Source organism: Eschrichtius robustus, chromosome 4 (assembly GCF_028021215.1).
Source record: "Eschrichtius robustus isolate mEscRob2 chromosome 4, mEscRob2.pri, whole genome shotgun sequence".
NCBI classification, from domain to species: Eukaryota; Metazoa; Chordata; class Mammalia; order Artiodactyla; family Eschrichtiidae; genus Eschrichtius; species Eschrichtius robustus.
Window position 1 is genome coordinate 15,850,655 of NC_090827.1, and position 24,214 is coordinate 15,874,868.

Sequence of the window (24,214 nt, forward strand, 5' to 3'; positions counted from 1 at the left end):
CATGCTTTCCTCTCCCTAATCTTCCTGGGAGCATTCATGCAACACGCCTGCCAGGAACCACGTCGGGTTCTGGGACGCAAAGACAAGTCAGCCTCCGTCCCAGCCTCAGACCACACTCACAAACCTCAGCTGTGGGGAGACCGACACATAAACACGTAACCCCAACACAGTGTGCTCAGCTCTAAGACAGCTGCTTCCCGGTCCCAAAGGTTGGGATATTTCACACACCTTACGAGAGGACAGGAACAAAATATATTTAAGGTCAAAAGAGTTAGGAAGACTTAAGAAAACTACCGTGACCTTGGAAAGAAATGCCGTAACGGGAATTAGGATCATCTAGGCTCTTTGTTCTCGGAAATACAAATGTCGCCTTCCTCTGCAAAGGCTGTCCGCCCTCCCGGAAGCACCCCTGCCTCGGTGCCTTGTTCGGGCTCTGCTTCTACAGGAGGGGGTCCCTTTCTGCCTGCCTTTGTCAGTTGTATCTCCACCCCTCCAGCGTGACCCTGAAAGACTCTTGCAGGGGTCAGTTATCCACAGAAATGTCTCCAGCCCGTGCTTCCGTGGGAACACGCACGGGAACCCCATGCCGCAGCGGGCAGGCCCGTGCGGCAGGGCCGGAGCCCGCCGGGATCTGCGCAACCCCGTGGGGCGGCCGCTGCCCGGCGTGGTCGCTGCTGGGAGGACGCGGGCTCCCCGGCGGCCCTGAGCACGGGCTGTATGGACTCAAGGAGCCTGTGAGGGACTGTTCGAAAGGCAGGGACGAGGGACTCCACAGGAAAAACCAGGCGCACTCACAATAACCAATGAAGCCAAGACATTCTCCGTGGCCACTTAAGGGCCACAGTAAATCCAAGCTGTTTTAAAGGACTGTGCGTACAAAGGGAGCATTTCCGGCCTGTACCCAGCCCTCCCCGGGCGCTGCGAAGACAGGATCTGCCCTCATTACGGCGCGCGTAATTACGGCACCCTCCGGCCTCCTAAGCCCACAAGTTCTTCACTCTGCGTTACTGCCGGGCTAGACCACGCCTGCCTCCGCTGCCGCCCGTGCCCCTCCTCCTCCTCCTCCTCCGGGCCCTTCCCAGCCCGGGCAGGTGTCAGCCTCACAGCCGGCGCACACGAGTGCCCCCGGTGGCAGGGTTGCCTACGCTGAGACGCCTGAAGCACACGTTCAGGAACGTGGCGAGCCTCCGTCTGGGTGCAAAGCACCGACTGCGCCCCAGGACCTGCGTGAGGCGCCGGGCCCTGGCTTTGCCCCTGCACTCCGTGCTCACCCTCGTCCTCCGTCCCCCTCGCCCTGCGCTCGGACCCCCTCGCCTGCTCCAGGACGCGCCTCCTCTCGCACCACGGCTCCCAGCTGCGCCTTCTCCCTTGAAGGCACTTCTTTTAACATCTGGTTTCTCAGGGATACAATCCAATTTGTGGGTTCTCCAGCCTTTAGCTTCTCCCTCTCTGTCTCTCTTGTTTTCCCTCCAACGACTCTTACCGGCTACAGAAAGGAAGACACAAATAATGAAACTTAAATCCCGTATGACACATTAAGATCTCTTCTGGAAGAGAAGGGTGGAGGAGGTGGAGCCAGGGCTTTGCTCCGTTTTCTCTCACTCCTTTCTCGGTGCTGTCTGGATGGGACCTGTCCCCGCTATTCTTTACTCTGGACCGAAGCCCAGAGCCCTGGATCGGCTGCACGCACCGCTGCCAGGGAGCCTGGGGGCAGCGCCTGGAGCCTGGGCAGGCGGACGCAGCTCTCGTGGGGACGCGCTAAGATTTCCACAGGGCAAGATCACAAAGGGCAGCGAATGCAGCAGCCAGCCGTGCACGCCAGGGGTGTTCGGTTTGGTTTGGCCGTGCGGCTCCAGGGAGAGGAACCCTCACTCCACGCTCGCGCAGGGCGGGCCCTGGACCAAGCCCGGAAGGCCGAGTCGTGCGCTTGGAGACTCGGGCCCACCTTCGCCAAGCTTCTGCCATACGGACTCAGGGCTCTCCAGGCACAAAGAACACACAGGCAGATGTTCAGCATGCCACACGTGTCAGACCTCAACAGACCAACCCTCACGGACTGTGCTGCCTGTTTAAAAAAAAAAAATCACATCTCCCATCAGATTTTATGGAAGCTGCTTTGCTCCTGTTCACTCTTTAAACCTGTGTTGCAACCTGCCCTTGTCATCTGGGGATGAGGAATGTCTCCTTTGCCAGAGGCTATCTTATCTCTGCTGTCGCTATCACAGCCGTGGGCCGTCCTCTTCCAAAGCAGAGGCCAAAGAGGCAGGGCCACCCCTCTCTCCCGCTCCCTGCCAGCTCCCAGCGACACCAAGCTCAGCTCCCTGGGGCCTTCTTCTCTTCCGGCCTCGGGCTGCACGGCCAGCTGCGGGAACACCTGACTGTCAGCCGGCCTCTCCCACCTGCTTGGGTCATCGTCACAGGCGCCCAGCCTCGCCACGCTTTCTCTTTCCGGGCTCGTGCTGGGGTGCTCCGCTCTCCCCCGGAGTTTGTCTGCCGTACTTCGTCCCTAATAATAACAAGGTTGGGCTCGGGTGACCATGTGCAAACGTTTCCCGTCAAGTCACCTCACTTCTAGGGCTCTGCGTGCTGCTCCCACAGCTGCTGTCACCACGGATGTTCGGTCTGAGCTGCCACTTCCAGCTGCCCAGTAAGGTCGGTTTGTGACACTTTTAAAGCAAAATGCCGAAGGGCAGCACCCAGGGAAGTGGCCGTGTGGCTTGTCCACCTCTGGGCTTACTTCTAAGGAAAAGATGGTCTCACACATCTGTGTATTAGCAATAAGACTTTTTAGATTGTTCTAGAACTTCTGGAGTCACTCTTGTATTCCTTTTCACCCTTGAACATTTATTTTTTAACTTCTATATTAGTTTCCTGTTTCTGCAGTAAGAAATTACCATAAGCTGAGTGACTTAAATAACACACATTTGTTTCCTGACGGTTCTGTGGGCCAAAAGTCTGACGCGGGTCCCACTGGGCTAAAATCAAGTGGTAGTAAGGCTGCCTTCCTTTCTGGAGGCTCTAGGGAAGAATTTGCTTTTTTGTCTTTTCTACCTTCCAGAGTTGCCGACATTCCTTGGCTTATGGTCCCCTTCTTCCCTCTTCAGAGCCAGCAATGGCACATCTCTGATCCTTCTTCCATGGTCATATTTCCCTTTGACCATAGCTGGGAAAGGTTCCCCATTGTTAAGCACAAAGTAATTAGATCAGACCCATTCTGACCATCCAGGATGATCTCTCCATCTCAAGGTCTATACTCTCATGTTTGTAAAGTCTCTTTTGCCATGTGAGGTAACATTTGTGTGCAGGTATCTTTGGGGACTCATTATTTCATCTACCAAAAACTTCTATTTCCTCTTCTCTCTTTCCTCCATCTCTCTCAAAACATAAATTCAGCACTGCAGGTCATTTCGAAAATATATGATGGGGCCAGAGCCAAGTCTCGTGAGAAGATGATAAAGACGGAGTAAATTTAGAGGCACCAAAAATAACCCTGTCCCTAAATAGCTGACCAACCAGCCTGCTACCGAACCTGACACTCACCCCACAATGAGATCACAATTAGAGTTAATATCTTCACTGAGCCATTACCTTCAAAATGCCATTATAATCTAAATGCCCACCTAGGCACAATTAACATTATCTAGTGACTATTTTATGCCAGGAAGTTTAATAACTTTACTCTCTTTGAATCTTTCAAGGGTCCATGATTCAGACCAAATGAAGTCCCTAAGAGGTCAAGTTCCATGACCAGGGCCACAGAGCTGATGAGGGGCGGAAGCAATCAAGTCAGCCAGCTTGACTCAAGCTTTCCTTTGACACCACACTTCCTTCCATACACTGAGCAGGGAAAACACACTTGTCACCTTTAACACATTTGTCGTTGTTGCTATCTAATGCATGTGTTACAGGTATGAATATGTTAATATAATTCCAGAGACCAGGATCCTGAAAATGTGAAACATAGGTTATGCTGGTTTTGAGGTGGTTTGAGGAAAGTGAAAGAAAAGATACGGTTAATGGGGCCAATCCAATGGAGGGCCAGCCTTTGTTGGCCCAGAAGAGGCAGGCGTGAGGTGTTCTTGGTTCAGCAGGGTCACAGCTGGCCATGGAGGAGACATCAGAAGGACATGGGTGAGGAAGCACCAGGTTTCAGGATGAAATAAAACTTGTAATGGGCTACCTATGACTATCTACGACTGTGGCCCAAGAAACTGAGTATCATGCAGTTCTCAACTAGGAGTCCTATTTTCATTTTCAGTGTCTCCTTCATTTTCCTCTTATCTTTTCTCGTAATACGATTTTTCAGAGTTACTATGTTACAGCCTAGATTAGGGTATGTGAAAACTGAAGTAATCCAAAGACGACTCTCTTCCATGCCAAATGACTACATAAAGAAAGCTGGTACACGTCATTTGGTTTGTTATCACATACACATTGGTCAGAAATTCAATTAACAACGTTGAATGTTATGATATGTGAGACTGCTCATATTTTATGCAAATAACTCCTCTTTTAGGTTCAGAGTTTCGTATAAAACCCTTTATTAGGAAAGGAGAATCTTATAATTGTACCCCAAAGACAGTGGGACAGAAATTACTTATATCAATGCTGATGTATATTTCTCCCTGAAGTGTTTTTAAACTTGCCCCAAATATAACCTTACTCTCTATTAATTTCTGGTCTATTTATAGTAGGATTTAAGTCTTTGCAAACAGCGAAAGGAAAAAACCAATACTACTTTAATCACCTGAAGAGGAGGTAATGAGAAAAGCTGTGACATACCCAACTCAATCTTTTCAATAGATGTGACCTCTTTATTTGAGAATGGAACTGATTCTAAGGTAGCCTCACAATTCATAGCACCTTTCTCTCTTTACACGAACTCAACTCACACACTGCTCTCACTGGCCCTTCTAGCACAGGCATGGAAACAAACAAACAAACAAACAAAAAACACCTGAAAGGTATGTAAAAGAATTCCACTGTCTCCTGGCAGCCTTGACTTTTACTCCAGCAGTCACTGCCAGCATTCTAATTCAGCACTAATGCTTCCACGTTGCTAAATACAGCTTTTAAGTTTCAGGTGACCATCTTTGCTTCCAGGTTTAACAAAACTCAGGGAAATTGTTACAAAAGCTACCAAACTCAAAAGAGGTGGGTGGGAAGATGAAAGAACGCATCAGGGTTGCTGAGACTGACTGATGTGGTATCTTTTCTTTTTTTCCCCATCCACATGGACAATATGATAGTAAGTGGGAATTAATATTATCAATATGTTCAGATCCAGACACTGGGCCAGTCTTTTTTCTAATAGCTCTCCAGACTGTGTAGTTCTGACCCCCGAGAATGAGTGCTGCACTGAGCTTTCCTCTCTGCCCTTGTCCAACCTTCTGTGAGGGTTTCTGCAATTCAGAAAGAATCCCCAGTCCACAGCAGTAACTCTAAGAAAACATCAAGTCTGGGGAGGCCCACTTTCAGGCAGCACTTGCTAGCTGGAGACAGAGGTGGTGGAGGAGTTGGATTAAAGCCCAAACAAGGGAGTAGAGCTCCTTTTCATCAGAGCCCAGACTAGGTGAGAAGAGGCTGAAATAAAAGGTTTGAAAGGTAAAGGACAGCAGCTGAGGGAGTGTCCCTTGAGTGGTACCACAGGTGTTAGATCATCGCAACACATGAAGGGGCTGCGGTACTATCAGGGATTTGGGGAGAGTGGGAGAGGCTCGGAAGAAGTGCTGTGTGAAATCTCATAAGTCAAGGAGAAATACATAAAAGGACTGTGGAGAAGCAGGAGGGCCACAGCTTAGGGCAGATGTCTTGAGAGTATAATGGACTCAATCAGGAATTTATGATTTTTTTAGAGAAGCTCAACAGGCCGGAAGTAGAAGTAGAGGGCTTGTTCAGTGGAGGTCATATGTAGCTATGGAAATTAGAAAAACCTGCAGCAGCTTTAGATGGCAAGAGATTTCTGAGTGGAAGTGAGTTCCCTGTAGATACGGGTAAGAGCAGATGAAGGTTTGTGGACCAGGGGACCGGGGACGGTTGACGGACGTCTTCCTTAAAAACAAAGAGCAGCGTACGTGCACCTTGTGGGAGAGAGATGGAAGGTCAGATGCTTTCACAGGTAGAGACCTTGGCTGGTGGAGATCTTGGTGCAGTTCCTACCGAGGATGCAGTGCATCTACACTAGTGGGTAGATAATGCAGAATGATGCGAAGGTTACTAGAATACGTTTGGGCAAAGGAACTGTGAATCAGAGGTGACTCTGAATTTGAGAGGATGAGGGGAATAAAAGGAGGGGCAAGAAAGACCACGAGGCAGGTACTGCTAGGGTGGAGATTTGTGCTCAGGGGGACTCCGTGCTGAGGAACTGAAGTGGGTAATGGATCACAGAGTAACAGGATAAAGAAAAACAAACCAAAAAGCCAGCCCAGAAGTAGAGCGATGCCCCAGGAGTGGTCAGGGATATGAAAAGTACTGCAACTTCTCCTCTTGGCCTTGTGGTTGGTTAGGGGTGTGGTCCTCACCGCAGGGACTGTAAGGGATGCATGTTAGTTGGGCGATCCAGCTGCAGTTAGTGTGAGCAGGTGAAGGAATGGGTGAGAAAAGGATGTGAGGGTATAGGAAGGTTTGTCCTAAGTAGGATTAAAGTTCCAGAAAGACTCCTGAAACTGTTTAGTATAATAGATCTTAACCTCGGTTGCACAGTAGAATAACCCAGGCAGTGCTCAAACAAACAGAAAACCAAACCCAATACCTACACTGATCAGATCAGAGCCTCTGGGTTGGGACCCTCAAACAAGTGTCTTTTTAAAGCTTCCCAACTGACTCCTATGTGCGCTGGATAGAGAACTATTATTTAGGATTTAGGATGTGCATAAGCGAGGAGTGGGGTGGGCCTGAAGGAGGAGGTATTTGGAGAAGAGACACAAAAGACAGTATTTATGGGTAAATTAGAGGAGCAGGGCGATGGGAGAGAGGCTGGCGGGAACATTAGCAGGCGAGGTGCCAAGGAGGCAGAATGTAGGTATTGAAGGGTCTTTCTGAGTTCATCGGCCCCAAAGTTCCAATTCAAGCATGGGCATGAGGCAGTTTCGGCTGGACTGAGCTGTCTCTTCGGTATGTTGGTTTACCTGTAACTAGGATTTTGGTATTTCTGCATTATTAAATGATCATGAAAGGCAGGAAAGCCTTATCCATTATTCATGTTTCTTTCAGGCTAAGAGCTGGATCCCCAGATGCTGAGAATTTATATACGTCTATTTGGAAAGCACTGACCATGATATAAACTGCTCTTGGGTTGTTTTTACTTCTTAAACCTGTTTGTCAGTCTTTCTCAGTGTTGACCATTTGCATCTCTTTTCACTAATTAACATAATCAAAATTATTTTATGAAATATTACTTTTTTGGCATGGATTGTATGTCTGTTGAGAAGAAAGGTCAAGAGTGACTGAGTATAAGAACTATTTGTGTGAATATAAAATGTGTATCAGATATTTCAAATATGATGTAGATCTTCTACAGATGCTTTTTGCAATGACTTTTCTTTGAATTATTAAAAGGATTTGCCTTAATCAGACCCCACGGCTCGCCTACAAATACAGTTTTTGCTAAGAAGGATTTAAGCCTACGATGATTTCTATCCAGACACTGCCTTAAAAGTATCGCATTTGCAAGGAATACAAAAGAAATAACCTTAAGCTTTACACTAGCGCTGTGTGTTCGCATCATTTATTTAACATCAGAAACTCCTACAGGTGCAACCATCAAAAATATACCCAGGGACCGAATATGTCTCATCTCCTCTATGGACACAACCTACAACACTCAGTTTTCATGACCTAGAACTATTCTCTGGATGGAAACTCGAGAAGGAAATACCCTGAATTTCAGAAGAAAAAAAAAAATTCTTCTCTTGGCTTCCTAGATGCATCTTTCTCCTACTTCTCCCCTTCCTCCTCTAGGTACTCCTCTTTCTGTAGCTCTTTTGCTGGCTGCTGCCCGCCTCCCTTGCAATGGCAGGGCTCCCCTGGTCCCTGTGCTCTAGGGTGTGGCTCTCTGAGCAGCCCACTTTAGGAGCAGAGTCCAGACTGCAGCCAGCGGCCCGGGCATGACGCCTGCTTTCTCCACTCAGCAGCTGTGTGGCCTAGGGCAACTTACTTAACCTTTCTGTGCCTCGCACATCTGTAAAATAGGGAAAATGGTGTCCTACAGGTTGTTGTAAAGATTCAGTGAGTTAAGAAAAGATACTTAGTGCTTCCCTGGTGGCGCAGTGGTTGGGAATCTGCCTGCCAATGCAGGGGACACGGGTTCGAGCCCTGGTCTGGGAAGATCCCACATGCCGAGGAGCAACTGGGCCCGTGAGCCACAACCACTGAGCCTGCGCGTCTGGAGCCTGTGCTCCGCAACAGGAGAGGCCGCGATAGTGAGAAGCCCGCACACCGCAATGAAGAGTGACCCCCGCTCGCCGCAACTAGAGAAAGCCCTCGCACAGAAACGAAGACCCAACACAGCCATAAATAAAATAATTAAACAAAAAAAAAATTAAAAAAAAAAAAAAAGAAAAGATACTTAGAATCTTGCCCGGCACATAAGAAATTCTCGGTGATGTTTATTAGCTTTATTATTATTTCCTCCCTCTACTCTCCCTTGATATTCTCCTCAATCACCGTGGAGGACAAATATCAGTATTATATAGTTGGTTCCTGAGTCTCTGTCTCAGGAACTGCTCTCTGTTCAAAGAGCCACCCCTATATTTCTAACTGTCCTTGGGGCACCTCTGTCCTGATGTCTAATCCATACCTCTAATTCACTATTCCAAAGGCCAAGTCACCATATCCACAGTCCGGAGCTACCTGCCCCGACTTTGCTACTGTTACTTAAGAGGCAGGCCTGATCTTCTGCTCCACGCATTCAGGGTGAGTCACCAGGGCCCGCAAGAGTTACTTAATAGGGCCTTTCATACCTATTCCCTTCCTCTAACTCCTCTGTCTTCACTCCAGTTCTACCATGCTTTTCTTGACTTGATTCTACCTTTCCACTGACAGCAGACTAGTATTTCTAACATGTATTTCCAGTCATGTCTATATCTTCTAGTTATACCTCTCTAGTGGTTCTCCATTAACTCAAGAAACTGTATCTCCACTCCTCTCTCTGGTTGTCAAGGTCCATCCCAAAAAAACTCCTATCAATCATTCTAGGCTTCCTGGAAATAACATGCCACGTAGAATCTGTATTTACTGTTCCCTCTGTGCTTCTTCATGCGGTTCCCTTCAGCCAGAAATCCTGTATTTTTTTCCCCATTACTGTTGGTCAAACCCTGCCTTCCTTTAAGGTCAATCTCAAATGTTAGCTCCTTTTCAGATTTTCTCAAAATAATATGATGCCTCCTTCTCCTGAATTCCCACGGAACTCTGCATTCATCTACGGCATGTATCACACTCTGACTTGCTTCGTGATCCTTTGCACACTTCTTTTATTCCTCTTTCCAGATCATAACTTCTTCAGAGGCACTTACTACATCCTTTAAAGCTTCAAATGGGAGAAAATGAATGGCAATAATAGCACCGAGAATTAAGCCTATTTATTCTGTAAAGCAGCAGCCTGTTGTCAAATGCTAACCTTCCTTCCTCACGGTCCTCATAAAAAGAATGGGAAAGCAGATAATGAAGTTGCACACAAGAGGAACATAGAGTCTGAGCAATTATGCCAGTTCCTTTTATAGGAAGAACACGGTTGAGATAAACATGGAAGCAGATTATTTACGATCCACGGGTCTCATTGCCAAATTCTTCCACTTCTAAATTGTTCATTAAAAGAAATCAAGGAGGGTAAACAAAAGTAGCCCTCGGGAGGAATCAGCATAATGGAAACAGCTTATTTATCAGCATGGCCTCAAGAAACGTCTAATGTGTTTTTGTAACTGCCATCTTTTGGGGCCAGACACTTGTGTTCACGCACATAACGCATGTCGTCCCCAGGTGTGAGGTGGGCGGGTCAGGCTGGAGTCACTTACCTTCAGGGCGTCCTGAGTGTCATCCAGACAGTAGACGCGGAGGCTGTACTCCAGAGAGGAGCAGCAGAGTGGCCCGAAGATGGCCAGCTTCAGGCGCTTTGCGGCTGCTTTGGTGGTGGACTGCCCAACCAGGGCGTAGGTGCCAAGGTTCTCGGAGAGGAGGTGGCAGGCCTCTGCGTCCAGCTGAATGTAGCAGGGGGTGGTGAAGTTTTCCTCTCCGACCACCACCACATCCTGTGGGACGAGAAGGAAGGGGTGGCGACTGAGCATCCTGGCTGCCGTGACGGTGGCCAACAGGGGTGCACAGAGCAGGACGACTTCTCCCGAGTTCTGATTCTTCCTTTTCCTGCTCTTTTTTTTTTTCTTTCTCTGCCTTTATTATACTTCTATCAATATTTCCACTCTTAATCATTCTCTCCCTTACGTCCCTTGCCTTTATGCTGATAACATGCTTTATTTAGAAGATCTTGATTTAGTCTCTTTTGCTCTTCTAAGAATCTACACTGCTGGAATCTACCTAAAATTCCATAAGAAATGTGTAAGTTATCCTTTTAACTTAAGCATATTTGAGTTGATTATCTGTTTCTGATCATTTGCTTTAATCTCTAAATTGCTAATTTCATCCGAAAGTACTATCTTATTTCAATGTCCTTTTAGCGTGGTAGTTTTTTCCCCTGAAAATCTAGGGGTTTGAAAAGAATTTTTTAAAAAAGAATTAGGGAAATTAAAGAATTACGCAATACCATTCTACTAAGTTCTTCCAAACTCACCCATCAATTACTTTCCAAAGCAATACACTGCTTTTCCTCATAATCTGGGCTCTTGGACTTTGCTAAAAGCACAGTATGGCAAACTCTATGCATTTGACACATTACTTTTCTGTTTATTTTTCATGTAAGCCTTTAAGCAGTCTCATGTTTTAGATTGTTAACATTCAGCAAGAAATAAAAATAAGTGAAACTGATGAGTTTTATAAAAATAGTTACTAACTTAACTAGGTTTTGATTTAACCAAATGACTCAGGCCACAGAAGAAATCATCTGAAAGACCAAGCACAAAATCCATAAGACAAAGGTCACAATTCCACATGCCTCCCAGGGCAGAAAGGTAATAGGAATGTGTGAAGCAGGTAGGGCAGAAGATAATAAGGAGTGGTGGAGACTGCGGTGAGGCAGAGCACAAGCCTGTCTGAAGAGCTCAGTCTCCGCCTGGTTCAGCCATTGCGGCCACGCAGGGACGGGCTCTCAGTACTTTAACTGTAAGCATCTTTGCCGTAGGCATTTTTGCCGCATAACTGATTGGCTGTAAAGCAATTTTGCTGTAAAAGATGAAACAGCAATAAATAAAAGAGGGACATTAACAAAAATAATAAAACATGAAAAATGAATAACAAAAGTAAAAAGACTTTATTATGAAATGACAAAATATTTTAAAACATTTAAAATGTGTGTAGATTCATGGCAGTACTGTGCAAATAAATGATTTTATTTTGTGGGTTGTACCTAAGCACTTGTCTTCAAAGTCTATCATCTGTAGTATTATACATATTTTTGCTTGTTGATTCAGCTCCTCATTTGGCATTCCACTTTTCTTTTTTGCTAAAATTTCTTCTTCATTAAGAGAGGTATCAGTTTCCACATACTAGGATGCATACTTATAACTGAGCTTTGTATTATGCTGTGAAAGCCTCTACACTGTTGTTTGTTCTTGGTACATATCCCTTGACAGATGTTCCAAAGTTCTATGGGACATGTGGGCTCGACTCTGTGCCTTTCTGGCCCTTGGCCTCTTTCCGATTTATGTAATATAAAAATGGTAGTACCGTGTCAGTGGAGAGATGAAACCCAGCTGTCAACCAGTTGAAACCAAACTGTCCACCAGTTATTTTATCTTTTACAGCAAAACTGCCTTAAGGCCAACTAGTTATGTGGCAAAAATGCTTGTGGTAAAGATGTCTATGGCAAAGATGCTTACAGAAAAAGTACCAGGCATGGCAGGAATGCAGGCCCAGTGAGGACACAGCCTTTAATTTTTCAAGAGAAGTTGGAAGTTCAGATTATTATGTGAAATCTTCCAACTTTTAACTAATTCAAATTTAAAAGAAAATTTCATTTGGGAGAAATAAAACCCATGTGTGGGCATGATTCAGCCTCTGCATTAGGCTGCTTAATCTCCGCAGAGGCAGCAACCATAGCTTCTTTGCTTCATACTGTATCTCACTGGGCCTGGATCATGGTGAACAAACGGTTATTTGTCAAAAACATGAACAAGTGTTTCATCATAAATTGAGTCCCTGGGGCTGGACAAAGCTATGAACGGAGGCACCTCAGGTAGCTGTTTATTAGTTAGGCCATGCAACAACATCCAAGCTAAAGTAAGGACTGTGTTTTAAGAGCATCCATGAAATCACTTCTTCAGCTAGACCTGTACCCAAAGATAAAGCTTAAACTGAACTGGAAAGGAGAAAAAGGAGCTCAGCGCCTCCACGTTTATTCCAGCCCCAAAAGGACACCTGGAGAGAAGCTGCTTTCTCCAGCAGGGCAAGGGCAAGGCTCGAGTGTCATTTCCTGATGGCATGTTACAAAAAAATCTCCTAGAAGAAATGGTGGAGAATAAAGACGCTCCATGTTCCTGTGACAAACGGAAGAGTGTTTTCATAAGGACTTCCCTCTTCTACTCTTCATACCTTTTGGTTCTTTTCCTCTTATTACTGTTGTTATTGCTGTTATTACTCAAATCCAGAAGTAGCGTATTAGGGTTAACAGACAGAGAGTTGTGCAAACAATGTAGGATCCCTTGAGATAAAGACTTTGGGATGTTTTTGAGATAAATCATTTAAACTTAAATGGCATTGAAGTTAGATCTGGTAAAGTCCACTCTTAACATGATGTATAGCCCTAGACTTCAATCCAGGACCTCTGGCAATGAGTGACCCTTCACCTTCATGTGGCCAAGAGGAGAGCACATCCATATAGCGAGGACACTCCAGGTAATCCCAGGTATGCCCTGCTACGCTTCTACCTCTACTACTACTTTTTCCTAAAATATTAGGGGTTTGAGTCTTCATGCATATTTTTTTTTTTCCTAAAATATTTTCCCTAAAAAGAAAAATACTGAGGGACTTCCCTGGTGGCGCAGTGGTTAAGAATCCACCTGCCAATGCAGGGGACATGGGTTCGAGCTCTGGTCCAGGAAGACCCCACATGCCATGGAGCAACTAAGCCCATGGGCCACCACTACTGAGCCTGAGCTCTAGAGCCCGCGAGCCACAACTACTGCAGCCCATGCTGTGCAACAAGACAAGCCACAGCAATGAGAAGCCTGCGCACCGCAACGAAGAGTAGCCCCCGTTCTCCGCAACTAGAGAAAGCCCGCATGCAGCAATGAAGACCCAACGCAGCCAAAATAAATTAATTAATTAATTAATTTTTTAAAAAAAGAAAAACACTGCGAGTAATCACAAAATATATCCAACGTGCATATTGGATAATTCTCCTTATAATGACTACGCAAATCATTTTTTTTTAGGTATTAGGTATAAAATCTTCATGGTAAATATAACAAATCCTTTTGCACTTCATTGCAGCTGCTAACTGCAGGGTTCTGATGCAAAGAACAGGATCTGTTTAAGGCACCGTCCTTAAGAAGTTCTGATGGCAGCAGTCACAGAGAGTCAAGATGCCAAAGACGTTCTTCATTGTACTGGAGCTTAGGATACACCCTTACTGTTTTGCCAGGTTACGTTCAGACCTATATTCCTGGGACCTGTTAGCAAGTTAAGTGTCTAACATTTTCTGACCCAGGTGCAATGTTTCTCTACCTGAAAATTAAAATAATAATAATAATAATAATAATAAATATATATATATAGTTTCCCTTCCCAAGATAGTATGTATATTCAAATGGGACTTATGTAAGACTCTTAAGTACACTTTCCCTATGAGTTAGCTAATGCTTGACCATCTTTTTCTTGGTGCCTATCCGTCAGTAGATAAAGCACTCAGGAACCAGCGTCTGTCTCCCCCTCTCCCCTCTTTGTCTTCCTCTCTCTTTCATTTTGAGTATAAGCTAAAATTCCACTCAGGTTTTGCTGTAAAAATAGAAGCCTTCCCATAACTGCCCTTGCTTGTCTGCATGGATGGCTCCTGGGTTCTCCCCTCATCCCAGCAGAAGCTCACCTCCCACTGTCCCTGCGCTGCCTGGCTCTTGAGCTGTATCTTCCAGTCCTCGGTACTGGGGTCTGCGCAGTGATGCAGGGTGACGATGACAGGGCGGGTCAGCAGAGCTCCTGGAGGCCCACAGCTCACCACAGGGGTCAGGAGCGCCTGTGTGTCCTCCACGGGCGGCCTAGGAGGAGAGCAGAGGTCTGCGTCACCAAAGTGCCATAGGATTTATGTACTGCGCACTCACCGAGATTTCAGATCTAAAGTTGCACAAATAGCTTCTTCTTGGAGCTTTGTTTTGTCGGGGGCAGGGGGCAGTGGTGGGGTTGAGGCAGAATTAAATGGGAAGACATGCACTTTATACCGAGACTTTGATCTTGCAAGACTTGAGGTCTTTCTAATAATAGTGAATCTGCCTGCATATCTTTGATCCCTCCCTTCAGACACGGGTCTGCCTTTGCTAATTTCCTCTGAATTCATGTACTGATACTTTCAGGATGGAATGAGAAGGAACAGGGTCCTTATGAAGTTACATAGGCATCTTTTCTGATAATACTTGCCAGTCGTTTCACAGAGTTTTACCATACTATCGTGTTTTTAGGACCTAACTTGAAAAACACTTCAAAAAAATCACTTTAGAATAAGGACACCCTAGAGCTAAACCTCTTCCAAATGACTTTCAGGAATCATTGAGGCTAGTATAGCAGATTCTTTTTTTTTCAAACGTGACCAAGAAAGAATGTAGAACTGTATTTCTATAGCAATTTAAAGTGATGTTTCTCTACATGTATACTTCATACTCTGAGAATTTGGGTGGAATGAACTTCAAAGATCCAAATTCTTTCTTTTTACATGTTTTTTTTTTAATTGCCTTATTTTTTCCCTAATAAGATTGTAACCAACAGCCAATGAATAAATTAACCCAAGCTGTCAGTTGATATGTGAGGAAGTAGCCCCAAGGTGTTGAGTGGATTGCCCCAAGTCTCACAACTAACAAGCACTGGTGCTGGGTCCAAAACCAATGCCTTTGCAAAAACAATACAACAATGTTGTCAGAATAGTATGAGTTAAGAAATCCTGGACTCACAAAATTCTAGAGGAGGAAAGGCCCTCAGGGCCAACAAGCACCGAGCTTCTCTACAAGATGCTGACATGTGGTTAGTGCTTTAAACTCATCCAAAATTGCAGTCCACTACTACTGAGGGGTCAACTCATCTATTATCAACTCAGTACTTAGAATGAATACAATCTGTCTTCCTGACACTTCTCTCCACATATCCTGACCTGCTTTCTCTCACTTTGGCATGAAAGAGCCTCTCAAGCACTTAGAGATTATTATGATATCTCTAAAACGCCATCTTCTTCCAGATGAAACCTCAATTTTTGCAACTTCAACTAGAAAAGCATGGTTTCTTGATCTCTCCCTATAATTCTATCTTTATTTTCATAGAGATGTCTGTCAGTGTTTCACTGTCTTCCCTAGAGTTAGGCATCTTGAAATGAGTGTAAGACAGTCACCCCTTAGTATCCATGGAAGATTGGTTCCAAGGACCCCCCCGGCAGATACCAAAATCCCTGGATGTTCAAGTTCCCTATATAAAAGGGCACAGTATTATATAAAACGGCATATAACCATTATATAAAAATTATATAACCATTATAAAATTGTTATAACCATTTATAACCAAAAAATTGTATAACCATTATATAAAATGGAATATAATCTATGCACATCCTCCCACATACTTTAAATCATCTCTAGATTACTTACGATACCTAATACAATGTAAACGCTGTGTAAATAGTTGCCAGTGTGCTGCAAATTCAAGTTCTGACTTTTGGAACTTCCTGGAAAAAATTGCTTTTTCCAAATATTATTGATCCAAGGCTGGTTGAATCTGCAGATATAGAACTCACGGATACAGAAGGCTGACTGTACTCAGGTATACAGTATAGGGGGACTACTGTTTTCTCTGCTTCGGGATATGTAGTTATATCAGTGCCTCACAAAATTGTTGCCTTAGATTATTCTCAATTGTTTATAAATATTATTTAGCAGAATTGAATTAGATGGGAAGATAAGAGATAACATGGTTAAACATGTCCTTTATAAAAGGAGGCAGTGAAGCCCCAAGAAGGTTAAGTAATTTGTTAAAGCTAACCACTATGCATTCTTAACATGAAAGGCTCTTAGTCTCTCTTTATAGGTCTGTGGTTGCAATGATGGCTTTTGAACCTATATAGAGAAATTTATATTTAGCCATCTAAATTCACTTTAATTGTTTTAGGAAATTTTTCAGGCCATCTATTTCTTAATGCTATGTCTTTCCTCCATATATTGGTTATCTCTTCTAGTCCTTTATCTTCCATAAATTTGATATGCCTGCCATTTATGTTCTCATTCCAATCACTGATAACACTGTAATACAAGAACAGGGCAAAGACAGAGACCTTTTCAAGGACACGACTTGAAACCTCTCTCTAGTCTGACATCAATACTTTGAGTTTAGTTCAGTCAAACATAAACCCATTAAAATGTACATTGTCCAGTTCATATCTTTCCATTTCATTCACATGGATATTACAAAGGTCATATCAAATTCCTTTACAATCGCCACAGTCACTTGAAATGGATTTTCCTCTAGTCTTTATCTATGGTTAATATATAAATACTACATAATCTGGAAGTTAGCTTCTATCTATGGCTTACCCTCACTTAACACTCAATGAATGACAGAAGCTGTTATTATTTTTTTAATATTGTTGGAAGACTATTCTCCACAGATCTCTCATGTTTCTGCATGGTCCCGACTGTCTTTTCAAGACAACTGTATAGCAATCTCCTTGGAAGATAAAGATAGTGCTTACCTCTGGAGCAAATGGCAGACATGTCTACTTCCCATAATAAAACCCTCAGGTTCCCTAAACTCAATGGTATATTCCTGGAATGGAATATACACTGAGTGTGTAGATGTCCTCTGTCTTTACATCACCCTTTCAGAACTTGGAAAACTGGCACAAAAATGGAAGTACTTTGGATAGTGCTATTGCTGTGAGCAATAAAGTATCCTTTGTCTCTGACTCAGGAGTCTTGTGTCATTTATCAGCATCTACAAAACTGTGGCAGCCAACTTGGTAGGTCACAAGTAAGGTCAAATCTTAGAAATTCCTAAGTTCTTGGTGATCATTATCATCAGTTCTAAGAACTCAGTTAAAATCTGGCATATTTTCCCCTTAATAAAACTTGGCTATCAGTGCTTCTTCTTTTATTCTAAAATTTCACTAGAATCTCCCAACCTGTGACTTTCTTTTCCTCCTATTTAGAAGAAAATTTTTTTAAATTATCTGTTTTTAGTCTTTTCATATCATCTCCATTCTCACTGAATAATAACATAGTTTTATTAAATCTAAAGTTATCAGAGTACTTGGAAATGTACTTATATTTGGAATTATAAGGTGAGTGGCAGCTTGAGAACTCATTACTATCCCCTTTTGGTTTTCATTTCCCCTTAACGCAATTTGTCCTCCTTTGTTCCAGTCTGAAATTCATTCTCTTAGAACATGAGTGAAGTCTTGCTTTCATTGTGCCATAGTTGATATTACACTATCTGCCTTAAGCAGTAACTATACTCTCGTTTAATTCTACTTTTCCTACCAGGGCAAAAAAAAGCAATGGCTGCATTTTCCTGAGTGCTACCCTTACCTTTTAGTTACAAGTGTACCCTGAGAACGAGCATTAAACTTTTAAAGAAAGAGACTAAAGTGGAATCCATTTCAAGTGGTCCTTGCAATAGAGTTGGGGATTGGAAACATCTGTCTCTCAGTCTGCTGTTAGCAGCCGGTGCTTGAGGCAGGAGGAGGAGGGATTCTTCTCATCACTGAGTTGGAACAGAAGGGAGAAGACTCCCTGCTGCACTGGGGTGCTGTCAGACCTGCCCTCCCCTGGCATGCAATATTGATGGGCACCGTTCTTGGAGGAGGGATAGCAAGGGAAGCAAGGGGCCGTAGGTGTCAAAAGAATTTATTAACCCAGTGAGGTGCAAGGATGTAATGAATAGGGAATTGGTGATGTGGAATTCATAACAGGGAATGGAAAACAAAGAAGTAATAATGATAAGAATCTTTTTGGGTTTTCAAGATGAAAGAAGTAGCACTGAAATTGGAAACATTTCCAAGCATATATGGAAGGAGCCACTTAGGGAAGGTTAAGATTTAACTATGTGAAACCAAAGGTCAGAGCGTTTAAATCCACATTTCCTTTATTTACATAAAGGGAGGATATTAAAATACATAAAACAAAAATAGTATAAAATAAATATTAAAAAATCTGTTTTATGTTTTTGCAGAGAAGGGCTTGACCTCATTATGTCTCATGTGTTTTCTAAGATATTTAAGCAAACATTCTGTAAATATTAATTGCAGATGATATGGAAACAAACTCAAAGCAAAAATTAGCTGCAGAAACAGCAATTAAGTAGAAATCCAGTAATGAACAATGATTAAAGTTTTAAAGGCTTTTCAAAGTCCAACAAGGATAATATCATGGTAAATGTCGGATGGGTTCTGAGGACTCTAGGACAAAGCCCTCGGAGAGGAGTTTTAGTTTCCTGTCAGATTTTCTTATCCTTTGCTTGCCGTTATCAGCGAGGACAACTCCTCCTACACATAAGTGCACAATCCACAAAACTTTCATAAAAACTATTGCATTTGCTGCCCAAGGCACACCTGTTAAGGTAGTCAAGATAAGTATTTATATTACCATTTTTTTTTTCCCAAAAGAGGAAACTGAAAGCTAGAGAAATTAACACACTTGCCCAAAGCCACAAAGCTAGTCATAGGCAAAGCTAGGATCCAAACACAAGTCATTTGGTTTCTGTCACACAGTGGTATATTCTGGGTTGCTTATCTAGATTTACGGCCTTGAGAAATTTCTGTGATCTGTTTGCTAGAGCAAGCTCAAAACTGCTTCTTGAAAAGAATCTTTCTCCATCTACCTCTGTGTAGAGACGAGATGCCTTCTATTAACACACATGTCTTCTGTCAGGTCCCTCAGGATGACAATCCCACCCTAGGCTCAGATGCCTTTTAAAGCACACGGTTTCATGTACAACCGGCAACTTGAAATATTTGCACTCTAGGTATCTGACAAGGAATATCTAACTCACTTGCTATCAAAAGATCAATTGAGCAAAAAAAAAAATATTTATGGAAGCCACTCTGAAGGGCGTGCCCCCATTTCCCCAGACAGACCAAAATCTGTCCCTGGATTAAGCCTGAACAGCTAAATATTGTGCCCTGGATTGAACTGCTGAATCCTTGTGGAATTATTTTACTGAATTTATCCCTGGGCTTTATATTATCTACTCACACTGAGGGATGCTAACAGAAGTAGCCCTATGAAGCTCACTGCTATTTTGATCTTTTAAATGTTGTTCACCGTATTAAAAAAAATTTTTTTTTCTTTATGAGGAACCGAAGGAGAAATAATTGAGCTTCCTCCAGGCATATTTTTCCCTTTTGGACACATGGATCTTATAACCTACCATGTTTCCCTCTTGAAAGCTTTGAAATAGTAAATTCATGACCTATTAACAAGAAATATGCTGGGAATTCCACCAAATATTTTATATTCTAACTGCTCACCTGAATTTATCTTATCTTTCTAATCTTATTTTTCCTATTTTCTCATTTTTTAATCCACTTATTTAAAAACAATTTTCCTCCCATTGAAAAGAATCACCTTGAATCATTTCTTTAGAAGTAGGACTTCAATAAATAAACACTGTGGAGAACAGTGAGAGAATAAGATTTAAATATACCTGGATTCCACACCCTTCCCCCCTCTACCTTCAGTCTTTTTATAGCTGTTACTTCAAACAAGAAATTCAGGACTCAACCTAAAAGGATAATATCACTGAGTTTCACTGAGAAATAATAATGTCACCTACTATTATACAAAGTTCCAAACAACACATTAAAATAAATGAAAACTTTCTGCTATATGATTATATACAAAAGACATTTTGGCCCACTATCCTAACATTTTACTTTATTATTTACATTCAGTAAATATGATGATAGTCTTCATTGCCTCACCACTAACACCTTAAACGCTTCCTACTGGGATTTCATCCTTAAAAAAAAAATCCTAAAGGCAACCAATGTCCTAAAGTTGACGAATCCAGTAATTTTTAAATTATCATTCTCTTTCTTTACACTTTAATTTTAGTAATACCTCTGTCAGTCACTCCTCCATCTTGAAACCCTTTTTACCTTTGATTTTTTCCTATTATGATTACAATCATTCAGTCTTTCATTCAAAAATATTCATTGAGAAGCAACTATATATTAAGCACCTTGCTAGATGCCAACTCTATTTATCTGCCGTATCCTTTCACGTTCTATTTAGTTTTGCCCATCATACCCAAACCTTAAATAAGAATATTTCCCAAAGTTCTTTCCCCAGTCCTCTTCTTTCTGCCTCTGCACTTTTTCCCTGGAGGATCCACTCACTGGTGACTTCCCATTTGCGTCTCCAGCAAAAATCCTACGTCCCCTTTCGCACACACCGTGCACAGCTACATCAGAATTTGTCCTTTCTCCCCTTGAACCAGTTGCTGCTTCTGACCCCTTCGTATTGCTCTCACAATTTTCTCAGTGCCCAGGGCTTGATTCCTAAATACATTCTTTGTGTTTTGCCACGCTTCTAACCAGTTGTGAAACACTTTTTCTTCTGAAACATATTTTTCTTTCCATTCTCCAGACTCAGGCCTGGCTCCTTCCCTCCACCCCGCACACCTTGACTATTGCCATGGGCCAACCAGGGCCCCAAGCCTTTGGGGGGAGGTTTCCTCTACCGATTCATCCTGCACACCATCACCAACCACATCAATCTTTTAAAAGCACGGTTATTCCTGCAGCACTTGACTGCTCAAAGACCTTCCATGGTTCCCCCCAGTTTATATTTGGAATGTCTAAATTGATTTTTTGGCCTTTTGAGAAAACTGCTAGGCAAGTACAGAATACAGAGAAAGAAAAAATTAACGTTCATATCTTCAATTCGTTTTTCAATAAGAAATGATGAAAGGCAAAATTTCAGTCTGAGTCGGATTCATTTTTTTAAACTGCTGCTGGAAACAAGGCAAAAAGGTCCATGTTAGTGCCGTTAATTGTGGGAACTTTATCCACGGAGGTGGGGCGGGGGGCGGCGGTGGGGGAGGCTTTGCAGCCTTTCCGGGGATGTGTAAAGCAGAAGAAGTAGAAATCACGAGTGCAGCCTCACAGCTCAGATCACCTTTGGTCAGAGGCAGCCCGTCCCGTTTCTGCAGCCCGTTCAGCCTGCTCACCTGCTATCCCGTGCTTTCTCTTAGAGCACATTCCGTAATGATAAGGCCCCCTCTTGTCACATTCACTTGCCACATGCAATTAAGTTCACACTTCCCTTTAGACAGTTCACATCACCAGATGACTAGCTGGATACCATCCAGCTGGAAAAACACCCAGTTTTGGATGCAATAAAGGCAATCAGAGAGAGGGAAAATGGAGAAGAACAATCGGAATTTTCCTATAAATGCCTTGAAGTAACGTATCTCCTGTTGTCCTCACAGTGTCTTCTCTGAAAGAAGTTCTAAGATCAGGTGAGGCTAGAAAGGGTCTTTGGTGAGCAATAAAAAGAAACTGTGTCCCACAACGCACTATAATAAGAAGGCAGAGGCTCTGTTTGTGTACTGGGTGCTATGGAGGAGGGACGGCATGTCAGCAGAAGAGCTTTGCGGGGAGATAACCTGGGTGTGAATTCTGCCTTCCCTCAGTTGCTAACTGTGAAACCTTGGCTACGTGACAATTTCCCTGAGCCCTGGTCTCTTCATCTTCAAAGGTGGAGCTCATCATAACTTGCAGAGTTGTAGTGAGGAATAAATGAAATTAAAGTTTATTGTTTTGTTGACTTCCTAGACCTAAGAAAATGTTAATGCAGTTAAAAGTATATCGTGTGTGTAGATGTACATTGTAAATAGCACCAAAAAATTGAGGCAAAGCATATCCTTCCAGTATTTGAAAACTATCATCAGACTACCCAAAGAATTCACTCATGTCATTGACGAACAAGTGAAGTTCCAAGGTGTATCTTTTTTGTTTCACTTTGGTCTTAAAAGTAAAAGAAAATAACAATCAACATGCAGGTCAGAACTGTCTTTGTTCATCAATAACATAAGAAATTCTTTGCTAAATCAGATAGTAATAAAGCATTTATTCATAGCCTGATTTTGTCAAACTGTGGCTGAATTATAACCATAAAAGAGTTTGACAAAACTCAGTGAAAGCCTTCTGGGAGAATCAATTGACTATATGAAATATGTAATAAAAAGTATTGTATATTTTATCATCATTTGTCAAAAAAAAAGTATGCTGACTATATGGTAGCTATGTTTTGTATTATTACTATACCCTAAGACAACATTCTTGTCATTGTGTTTTTATAAGAAAAACGTATCTAGTTCACAACAGAAAATTAGTGGAGAGGACTTTCTCATTTATTTGAGACAGTTGTCTTTTGTTTGTTCCTTGTTTCATGGTCTTCTGTGCATATTTTCTTTTGAGATCTTGAGGTTCCTCTAGCTTCATTTTTATAAACAGAACTTCTCTGATGCACACCAAATTTAATAGAGTAATTCCCTCTGCACCTAACTTCAGGTGGTAGGCATAGCAAGAGTGATTTATAGTTTCCTTTTCTTTAAAGTCAAAGGCAGAGGAAACTAAAAGCAGAAGTGTCTGCCTTTATCAATTTCCTGTTTTCTCCCTCCTTCATCCAAAGTGTAAAATTATCCTGGTCAGGGTGCTGACTAAATTGTGGGAAGAAAAATCATATGAGGCACCTGAGTGCCCGTGTCTTTCAATTTCAGCACGCCATGCAGCAGCCCCTTAAGGCTTGATCTTCAGCTAAAGATAATGGTGATCAGATGAAAAATAAGAGACCATGAACACCTCACTACCTCTCAGCATAAAGCACAAGTCAATATTCATTTCTGTTTAAACAAAACGTCCATGTTGGCAAAAGGCCTTGAGGGATGGATGTACTTAGTTTAGTGCTAACCTTGACTCTGGACAAAAGAAAGAAGTAAACAAAGATATAAAGGGATCTTGGAGTCTGCTAATCTTCATTTCTCCTGCTGCAAAAGAAGGGCACTCTGAGGGCCTGTGAATGTTACTTTGCATTGAGAATGGAAAAATGAATATTTGATGTGAGCAAATACAAGCCTTTTTGTGATTTTCTGTTGCTCAAATTTAAGGCACATGAATAATGCTCAAGGAATTTTTATTATTTTCTTAGACAGACTAGTGTTTGTGTAGGTGAAAGTACACCACCTGAAGAAAACAATGTTCTGGCTCCTACAGATTATAAATACCAACATCTCCACCTGAGAGCATAATGGAAGAGCTTTTCAGCTACTGAAGAACAAGACTAAAAAGAGATGTTTTTTCTGAGGATGACGGAGGGGAAGAGAAAAGGTATAATGCCTTACAATGATAACCTAGTTCTACATTTGTCACTCATGCTTTGCATTCAGAGCTCAGGGCAGAGGAGCCAATGCCTTTCCCCTTAGGAAAAATAATGATAATTACATGTAAGGATCTTCATATCAACATCATCTCTTATTTTAAGATCTCAGTGCACTTCAGAAGCATTAATCAGTCAGGCCTATAAAGCACTATTTAACACACACACTTTATGTGAGAACTAATCAAGAAAGACCAGAAACAATTTGTTAGAAGCCAAACTGAAAATTGAATTTAGGACTTTGAAACTCCTCTTGTTATTTTTACTTAAAGTAACTTCATCTTTACGATTATGACACATTCAAAACAGCCCTTAGATTCAATCTAGTTTTAATCAACCCTAGATCCATTTAGAAATATAGATTGTATACGTGCTAAACATAAGGAGGAGGTCGATAACACTTAAAAAAGCTGGAAGACAGTCCCAGAAAGAAGAATCTGCAGGTGAGAATAAAGTGCTAGGTTGAGGTGGGGATGGCAGGTCAG

The 24,214-nt window shown here is 42.7% G+C and overlaps 1 protein-coding gene across 2 annotated transcripts in view; it reads right to left on the reverse strand.

Annotated features, from left to right (window-relative positions):
* Positions 1–24,214, reverse strand: part of UNC5C (unc-5 netrin receptor C) — a 410,747-nt gene that overhangs the window by 14,371 nt on the left and 372,162 nt on the right. For both annotated transcript variants that reach the window (XM_068542466.1, XM_068542465.1), the window contains 2 exons: positions 14,189–14,357; positions 10,011–10,244 (listed from right to left, as the gene is read on the reverse strand). In XM_068542466.1, the coding sequence (XP_068398567.1) occupies positions 10,011–10,244; positions 14,189–14,357 (403 nt within the window). The remainder of the gene's footprint in view (positions 1–10,010; positions 10,245–14,188; positions 14,358–24,214) is intronic.